Source organism: Drosophila kikkawai, chromosome X, assembly GCF_030179895.1.
Source record: "Drosophila kikkawai strain 14028-0561.14 chromosome X, DkikHiC1v2, whole genome shotgun sequence".
Classification (NCBI taxonomy): Eukaryota; Metazoa; Arthropoda; class Insecta; order Diptera; family Drosophilidae; genus Drosophila; species Drosophila kikkawai.
Window position 1 is genome coordinate 29,595,841 of NC_091733.1, and position 10,151 is coordinate 29,605,991.

The window sequence follows — 10,151 nt, forward strand, 5'->3', positions numbered from 1 at the left end:
GAGCGGGCCTACGACTTACGGGGGTTTTCAGACACAAACTAGAGCGGGATTTGAACCGGCTAGAAGGTCACTGGCCCTGGTAACAGAGGGAACAGAGAGTCTTAAGTTAACTAAATGAAATAAAAAATAAATAAATAATAAGAATACTTTACTAGTCAGAAGGGAATTCTTTTTTATATTTATAAAATATTTTAATATATTTAAAATATATTTTTATATATTTATAATATTTTTTTATGTAGGTAATTATAATATATTTATTTATTTATAAGCTGGAAAAGCATTTAAGGAATCCTTTCCGACCCTATAAATCATATATATTATTGATCAGCATAAACAACCGAGTTTATCTAGACATGTTTTGAAGAAAAAAAAATTTTTAATTTTTTCAAAATTTTAAAAGGGGTTGCATCGTTGAAATTCTCAAAAATTGATAAAAATGTTTAATTTTTTAAATTTATAAAATTAAACTGCAGATTTATTAACTATCTAAAAACTAAGGCAAAACTGCTTTCCGAATTAAATTTAATGCATTTTTGGTTGAGTTAGAGATTTTTTAAATTTGGATTTTTTTCCAGAAATTTAAAAAAAAAATTCAAAAATTAAAACATTTTATGAACAAATTTAAAACAAATTAGCAAATAAAAGTTTTTTTATTATAAATGTATTGTGTTCTTATTTTTTTAATTATTTAATGTATTATTTAAATTTATTTAATTTTTATTGAAATTAATTTAATTTATTATTTAAATTTAGTATTTAAATTTATTTTATTTTATGTTGTAAATATCTAAATTTATTTAATTTATTATTTAATTTTTTTTTAATTTTAATTTATTTTTTAAATATATTTTATTTTATTTTTTAAATATATTTTATTATATATTTTAAATATATTTTATTTTATATTTTAAATGTATGTTATTTTATATTTAAAATATATTTTATTTTATATTTTAAATATATTTTATTTTATATTTTAAATATATTTTATTTTATAATTTAAATATATTTTATTTTATTACACCCAATACCGTACTTATTTTCCTAAGTGCATCATCTCCGGAACCAAAAACGGCGGCCAGGAAATATGTCTGACTCTTGCACCCTTAAAGCCAGGGCAGGGCAGGGCATTGCAGGGCATGGCTTGTCATCATCAACATCTACATCACTTCCACCAGCGGCATCTCCTGTCGCCATCTCCGTCTCCATCTACATCTTTAGCTCCGCTTCCCCCTGCCTGGCGTCTGGCATATTTAATGGATGACAAACAATGCGGCAATTTTGGCCTGCCCCCCTTTTTTCGCCTGCCCCTGCGGGTGAATCTTGGCATTTATTGCTGCCACCGCCAGTGGCAGCTTCATTAACAGCCATGAGATGGCCGAAACGGCAAACACACAACAAATATCAGCATCAGCTGCATCTCTGCAGAGCATCGCGGCATCGCAGCATCACAGCATCAAAGCATCGTGTGGCATCTTCGCTTCCTACTTGCATAAATCTGCGCGACGACTGGTTGGATTTTTGAGGAGCCCCAGTGCGACGGCACAGTGCCACACAAATCATAACCCCATCATTTTGTGGCCACTCCGTGTGGCGTCGCACCTTAATTGTTTGGCTTTATGGAAGGTGATTACGTGATCAAAGAGCTGGAGGAGATGGAGGAGCAGGAGGAGCAGGAGGAGCAGGAGGAGATGGAGGAGATGGAGGAGGTGAAGGAGGTGAAGGAAATGGAGGAGATGGAGAAGCTGGAGGAGATGGTGGAGCTGAGGGAGCTGTAGGAGCTAGAGGAGCTAGAGGAGCTAGAGGAGCTAGAGGAGCTAGAGGAGTCCCCGGAGAGGCAGAATGAGAGATGTGCCAGGCGTTTAGCTCATTGTAAAAGTCACATATTGCACATCTGATTCGATTGGCTTTAGGCTTTTTGGCTTCAGGCTTTTGGCCTGGCTTTAAACGGGAATCTAAAGACGAGTCTCTGGTCAGGTTATGTGATCATTTGATACCCGAGATCTCTCCACCAAAAAGCAGGTGGAAAATAAAATGAAAACATCTTCTCCTTTCGCTGCAATAAATATTCGTATTTTTTATTTTTAATATATTATTTTAGTTGTTAAAAAAATAATAATTATAAAATTTTTAAACTAAAAACCCCTTGAAATCCATTTACTCCTTTGATTTCCCCTGCAGGGATTTCTTGACAATTCTCCTCGTGGAATCCCTTTTGTACAGCCTGAGATGCTGTGGCGCCGCATAGGCCAAAGTCTGACGTTGAACAGGATTGAACTCTGCTCCTCCTACTCCTCCTCCTGCTCGCCTGGAGCCCTGCTCTCGGATCAGGCGCAGCACCTCCCAGCTGGGTATATACGAGTCCAGCAGCGACTTGGAGTTGCGTCCCGCAAACAGATCCGGCGTGGGATCCGGCTGGGAGGGTCGGAAGGGCTTGGAACCATAGCCGGCGCCAGGTGGGGGTCTCCTGGTGGTGGTGATGCTCACAAAGCTGGGTGGATAGGGCAAAGGGATCCTGGGTCCATTGGCATAATGACGGGGGGCATAGGCAAACTGCTTGGACTGAGGTGGTGGCACAAAGGAAGCAGCCACTAGCTTGGGGGGTCTAGATGGTAAATGTCCAGATGCCTGTCCTGGTGACTGTCCCTGGGTGAATCCATAAACAAAAGGCGGCCTGCCATTGGGCGGTGCCAGGGGTCTGGGCACGGGCAGGGGCAAAGCATTACTGGCCACATATTGGACACCATTGAGACCCAGTTCCAGGTCAAAGGGCACTATGGGCTTTAGGAAACGTGTGGCAGCGGTGGTTGGGGTTGTGGGAGTGGGCGTGGCTGCCGTGGGTCCGCTGGGAAATTTAAAAATAGAGAGGAAAATTATTAGGAAATTAAAAAGCAAAGAAAATAAGAAGCTCTTAAGTCTAATTCCCATAATTACCCAACAATCCTTAAGCTCCATTTGTCGGAAGCCCAATTGTAAGTGAAATGCCTGACACTTCAACACTTTTTCGGTGAAAGAGTTAACCTAACTGTTAACTTAAGTAGCTTAACTCTTAACTTATGTCTTAAGTTAACTTGAGGAAATTGCCTGAATTGTCTTGACTTGGGTTTTAACCACCATTTAGGCCACAAATCGCTGCTTATTTTCATTTCTCTTACCAATTTCCAATTCGCCAGCCTCAATTTGCACATCAATCAATCAATCAACAGAGCTACTAACGAGCCCTCAATCAGTGGCTTTTATTTAGTATTTTCTATATATATTTTTTTTGGTGACTAACTGAACTTTATGGTGGTGAGTGATTATAGGTTTTTAGTTACTTTGGCTTAATTTGTGCTTAAAAAAATTTAGTTTTTAGCTTAAAATTGTTAAGAAAAAGTTTTATTTTAATAAAATATATATAAAAATATTATTGAATTCATATTCTGTGTAAAAAAAAACCTTTTAAAAATATTATTTATTTAATAAAACAAAAAACAAATTAAAGTAAACGAAATATATTTATAAATTGTCTAAATATATATATTTAAATGAAAAAAAAAAACCCTTTTAAAAGTATTATTTAATTAATAATTCCAAAATAAATTAAGGTAATGTCATATTAAATAGGTTTTTTAAGTTTAAACAATTTATTTACTTTTAAAATCTCAATTCTTTTTATTTTTAAGCTAAGTTTGTGTTTTAAGTTCTTCTATTTTTTAAGCCAAGTTTGTGCCTTAAGTCTTTCGTTTTTCTTAAATTTTTTCTTTTTAAAAACTTTTAATCTTTTAGCTTTTTTCCTCTTAAATAATTGTTAATAAATTTTCAACTTTTTAAGCCCACATGCTTTAAGCTTAAAAATTAACTTTCTAAAAAAGTCTTTAACCCGCCAAGTTTTATTACCAACTAGAGCTTGCTTTTGGGCCAAAGCTCACAAGCTCTAGCACAGCGAGTTTTCCAGCCTTGACTTGGCTTTAAAAAGCTTTACTTTTCAAATAAAAAATATATATATATATATACTCACACATAGAGCACACCTGGCAGGTGGGAGGGAAATGCATAGCCGGCGCTCAGTTGCTGATGCTGTTGCTGCAGCTGACGCAGCTCCTCCAGTTGCTGCAGCCTCTGCAGCTCCCTTTCCCGTTCCCTTTCCCTATGGGCAGCATCCTGCAGATAGCTGGGCGGCAGACTGGCCGCCACATCGGGTCGCCATTCGTAGTGATTGGGCAGCAGAGGCGGTCGATTGAGGTCCAAGTGCTGATGCTGCTCCTGTTCACGCTCCAGATCCTCGAGGCGTAGAGGCAGGGGTGAGGTGTCGTCATCGTTGTAGCCGGGTGGAGAGAGCACAGCCTGGGCGGTGGTTAAGATGGTCAGGAGGAGAAAGAGCAGGTGGTGGGGTAACTGCAGGGGAGAGGGAGATGAAGTTTTATTTTTATTTTATTTTATTTTATTTAAATTTAGTTTATTTTTATTATTATTATTATTATTTATTATTTTATTTTATTTTATTTTTTTTAATTTATTTTATTTTTTATTTTTTTATTATTATTTTTTTTTTATTTTATTTTATTTTTTTTTAAATTTATTTATTTTTATTTTTTTTCTTTTTATTTTTTTTACTTTCTTTTATTTTATTTTATTTTAATATTATTTATTTTATTTATTTATTGTTTTTTTTTAATGATGGATTTTATTAAATATTTTTTTAATTATATTTAAAATCTTAGAAATATTAAGAAAATATTATGAAAATATTTAGTAAAAAGTAAGAAAATCTTATAAATTATATAATATATATAAACACAAATTAAAATAATTTTAAAATATTTAAATATATATTTTAATAAATAAAACAAGCCTTGCTTATACCTTTAAACTTCTATTATTTTAACCTTCTTTGCAATTTAAACTCGTTTTATATCATCACTAAAAAATCATAAAATCATAAATTCCAGCATTAAAAATTCTATAGGTCAAAGTTTTAAATTGTTAAAAATTTGTTATGCAAAAAATTTGCATAGGAAAAAGTAAGAAGCTGAAAAAAAAAACCTCTAAGCCGCACAGACAAAGCCTTTTGTATTAGTTTTTGATTATTGTAAATATTACAAAAAAAAACTACAAAGAAACTATAATAATTTTCAGGCAATCCTCTTTATTCCAAGCCGACCTTGACACGTCTCTCCTTTTTCTCTTCATTTTCTTTAAGTGTATTGCAAGTTTGGCTCTTTGAATTAGTCGCCACTTTTTGTGTTGTAAACTAAATTTGTTTGGTGTTTTGTTTTATTTTGTGTTTGGTGAAAGGCTTGGTTTTTGGCGCCTTTCGCTGCCACGCCCCCTTAAGCGCCTATTGATGCGTTTAATTGAGTTTTGACCAGTTTTAATTTCGGCTCAAAACCAAGAAATGGCAAAAGGGCGGGGCGAAGTGCTTCCCCGTTTTGTGTTTTTTATACATTTTTGTTGGTCAGGTGGAAAGATTCAACGGATTAACGAATTAACCAAGATAAATTCAGTGTGAAATTTTGTGCAGGCCAAGCCCAAGGCATCTTTTTTATTAGATTAAAAAGTAAAGTTAAGTAAAACCAGAAGAAGAAGTTCATACAAATCCACCTGCCGGCGAAGGCCGCCCACCAAAATGATAAGCCTTTCTAAAAAAAAAAAAAAAACTTTGAGAAAACCAACCAAAAGAGGCTTAAAGCTTATGGCCATTTGTCACGCGATGGCCAAGAGGAGGCTGGAGGCGGCAGAAGCATTCCAAGCGATGTTGCAACCTTACTGCGAAAAAATAACTGCAAAACTAGTTCCCAAAAGCCAAGTCACATGCGTGCCCCAGATTTTGGTTTGCCTCCTCCGAAAGAAATCATTTTTCGGTTTTCAGTTTTCAGTTTTCAGTTTTCGGCTAATGATCCCAACCAGGTCAAATGACATAAGACCCATAAGATGGATGCAAATGCAGTTTGATTGATGGCCAGCCGGCGCTAATGGAGTGCGCAGCGTTAACACGCGTAATTTGCGGCCCCCAAAAAAAAAATAACAAAACAAACAGCGACCACACAAAGTGTTAAAAACGGATGAAAAACCAATACAGCAAATAAGTATAAATACAAAAAAAGATGGACAAAAAACTATGTTGAAAATAAATGTTGACAAAAAAAAGCACAAAACAAAAGACTCAAGACACAAACTTGCCACAGGGACAGAGCATGAACTTCGATTAGATGAAGCTTAGATGATGGTCTTTTAAGTTTAACTGGGTTCTAGGGCAATGTCAGACTACATAGGATAAGCGATATATATAGAATATATATATAAATAATAAGTAGTTTAAGATTTTTAAAGCAAAATAAATAATTAACTTAAGGGATGAGCGTCAAAGTTAAGGGTTTTTATAAAAACTATACAAGTTTAAATTACATAAACGTATTTTAAAATTAAATTTAAATTTATATACAAAATATTTCTTAATAATATATATATATATTTTTTTAATATTTAAATACAATATAAATATATATTTTTTGTAATTTATTTTTTATATAAATTTGCAAAGTTCTTCAGACTCAAGACGGCTTTCATTTTATAAACCTATTTAAATTTATATAAAAACAAGAAAGGAAGCTAACTTCGGCACGCCGAAGTTTGTATACCCTTGCAGATTGGTTTTGATGTTTATTTTATAGATTTAAATGCTGAAAACACTCACAAAACAGAGTTTCATTACATTTTACCTATACTTATTATGTTTACAGTTTGACAGTTACAGTTTTACATTCTCAGCTTTATATATTTTATACATTTACCGATCGCTTCTATGGCAGCTATAAGATATAGTTGTCCGATTTTTATGAAATTTATACCAAAATTCTAGAATAATAAAAAAAACGTATATCTCAGAGTAAATAAAAATGCGTTGAAAAACAACGAAGCTATAATTTTATTTCTATTAATTTCTCGATCGTTCCTATGGCAGCTATATCATATAGTCGTCCGATTTTCATAAAATTTTTACCAAAATTCTGGAATAATATAAAATGGCTATATCTCAAAAATGATGCAAAAATATTGAAAAACAGCCAAGTTATACTTTTTTTTCTAAAAATTTATCAAACATTTGTATGGCAGCTATATGATATAGTCGTCCGATCCGGCCCGTTCCGACATATATAGCAGTGAGAGCATATAGAAGACTATATGCAAAGTTTCATTCAGATAGCTTTAAAACTGAGGGACTAGTTTGCGTAGAAACAGACAGACAGACAGACGGACAGACGGACAGACAGACAGACGGACAGACGGACAGACAGACAGACGGACAGACGGACATGGCTAGATCGACTCGGCTGTTGATGCTGATCAAGAATATATATACTTTATAGGGTCGGAAACGTCTCCTTCACTGCGTTGCAAACTTCTGACTGAAATTATAATACCCTGCAAGGGTATAAATATATGTTTTTTTTTAAATATATGTTTTTAAAATATTTATATACATTTTTTTGTATATTTATATTTTTAAAAATATATAAAAAAAAATATAATAACATTTAAATAAAATAAAAATATTACAACAAAAAATGTAAAAAAAAAGACATTTTATTTATATATATTTTGTAATAATTATAATTTCTAAGTATTATATTTTGAAAAAGTTGTTTATAAGGATTAAAGACACAAACTAACTTAAATCTAAAAAAAATATTTGTGTAATTAATAAACCTTAGATTTAATGTTAGATTTTATGCATATATTTACCCCTCTCTCTTGAGTCTTAAAAAAGCATAAAATATAAATCCGTTTTCAGCTAAAAAATTCCTGAAAGGAAAGTAAAACCCCTGCCTGCTGCTGGAACTCGCCTATTTTTATCCGATTTATCCGGCTTCCGCGCCCAACTTTCCCCCTTTTGTATGGCACAATAATACCCTTGAATGGCCACAGATAGTGGCCGCGGTGACATATCGCATCATCAATCAATCGTTGGACCATGAAATTGTCTCATTAGAGATACTTTGTTTTTCACTTTTCGTTGATTTTTTTTTTTTACGAACAACTCAATCGGACATTCTCTGGTGGGATTGCCAATTCTCCACGTGTGAGCTGAGCTCTTTTGGGTTTATGTAATCAATATACTTGATAAATATTTGTAATAATAATAATACAAAATAATATTAATAATAAAAATTAATAATAATAAAAATAAAAATAAAATAAAATAAAATAATATATAATATAATAAATAAAAATAACAAATAATAATAATAATAAATATAAAAATAAAAAAAAATTATATATAAAATAATAAATAAATATAACCAAAAAATAAAAAAAAATAAAATAAAAGAGAATACATATATCAAATAATAAATAAAAATAATAAATAATAAAAATAAAAATAAAATAAAATAATATGTAAAATAATAGATTAAAATTATAAAAATAAAAAATATATATAAAGAATAATAAATTAAAAAGAATATAACAAATAATAAATAAAAATAATAAATAAAAATTAGAAAAATAAAAAAATATATATAATAAATATAGATTTATATATAGATTTATTATTATTTTTATTATTTCCTATATATTTCTTTTTGACAAGGTAATATCTAGTTAAATCTTTTAATTAGTTAATTTTTATTCTTATTTTTATTTATTTTTTACATATTTTCTTTTATACATATTTTTAAATTTTATTAAGTTTAAGTTACTTTTGGCCATCATTTTAAAATTTTCAGTTTTTAATTGTTTATAATATATAATAAATAAAAGTAAAAATTATATTTTACTATACTAATAGTAATAGTAGTAGGTAGTAGCTATAAGAGATTTAATATATAATATTATATAATATACCATATTATACTTTAATTTAATTTATTATCCTGGAGCATCAAGAGTTTACACTTAGAATTGTAGCACTAGTCACAATATATATTATGGTTATTTATTATTGTTTATATTTTTTAACTATATTTCCTCTATCTTCAATTCGATCTTGATTAAAAGTTCTATTACTCTTGTGATCTCCACTTAAGATTCCTTTCCTTTCCGGGTCAGTTACATATACGCACCATGATTACAGTATCCCGTTTATGGTCTCCTCCGTTTATATTGATGATGATGATGATTGAGGCAACCTGCCGAGGTGATGATGATGATGATGAGCCTGCTCGAATAGCCCAAGATGATTACTCCTGCGAGAGCAAACCAGCACAAAACAACATTCACCAAAAACACACTCAGAGTTGGATGATATTTAAGCACCAAAACAAAAAAAAATAGCCACTAAACTGAGACCGAAATTTAAAGCCAAAATAATTTAAACCAAAAAACTAAAACGAAAAACTAACGAAAAATAAAATAAAAAACACGGAACGAACCGAGCGGACAACGAGTTGTGTGGCGACTGCAATGGCGCGAAGCTCTGACACGGCGTTTTATAGTTGGAAGCCACATGGGCGACGACTCGGCGTTCTCTTGGAACTCGAATGGACGGGCATTCATTTTCATTTTATTTTTTTGGCCAAAAGAAATGCCCAACCGAGATGCAGATGATGATGCGAAGTAGAAGGATTGGACAAAGGCGGACGCGGATTTTGTGGATTGGCTCCGTTTTAAAGCTGCTGGCAATTAATTGAAAAAAAAGGAAAGTAAAGCCAAGTCATAGCCAAAGCCCAGCTCAAACACACAAATTGAAATCATTTTAAATCATTTCAAACTCAATCAGGCAACAACAAACGAGCACCGCCCCGGCTAATTTACGCGCTTTAAAGCGTTATAACAGCGTCCGGACAAGTGGTCTTGTATGTAATAGACTTCGGACTTGGACTTGGAGCATCGATAACCGCTCATTTCCGCAGCAAGTGCGCTCAATCCCCATTCATCGCCACATCTCCATCTCCATCTCCATTCAAATCCCATTACTAGGGATTCACCGCCATGGGGCGTCCTCCGCCCATCCAACATCATTTGCCCCGGTGGATACATCATCGTCATCGCTGTGTAGCCACAGGTTTTAACGTGGTATAGTGCATCGACGACATGTGGAACGCGCTGGCGTTTGGAGTGATTGAAAGTGAATCGAGGCACTTTTCGGTGCGATGTGTGTGGAATGCCCCACGAATGGTGCTCGTGGTTGCCCTCAAGAGCGGGTTTAACTCTTTTTGCAGAGGTTT

At 32.9% G+C, this 10,151-nt stretch overlaps 1 protein-coding gene across 1 annotated transcript; it reads right to left on the bottom strand.

The window, feature by feature from the left end:
- Positions 1-2,160: 2,160 nt before the first annotated feature.
- LOC108076036 (uncharacterized) lies at positions 2,161-9,134 on the bottom strand. Its single transcript, XM_017168696.2, has 3 exons — positions 9,048-9,134; positions 4,004-4,380; positions 2,161-2,848 (listed from the first exon to the last, which is right to left on the bottom strand). Exons 1-3 carry the CDS (start codon positions 9,048-9,050, stop codon positions 2,161-2,163), a joined length of 1,068 nt encoding a protein of 355 aa, XP_017024185.1. The 5' UTR covers positions 9,051-9,134.
- Between the last annotated feature and the right edge of the window lie 1,017 nt (positions 9,135-10,151).

Excerpts from the sequence above, each read along its gene's own strand:
- LOC108076036 (XM_017168696.2), bottom strand. Across the intron at positions 2,849-4,003 it reads CTGCCAGGTGTGCTCTATGT|CGGACCCACGGCAGCCACGC; the intron begins GTGAGTATATAT and ends TAAATTTCCCAG.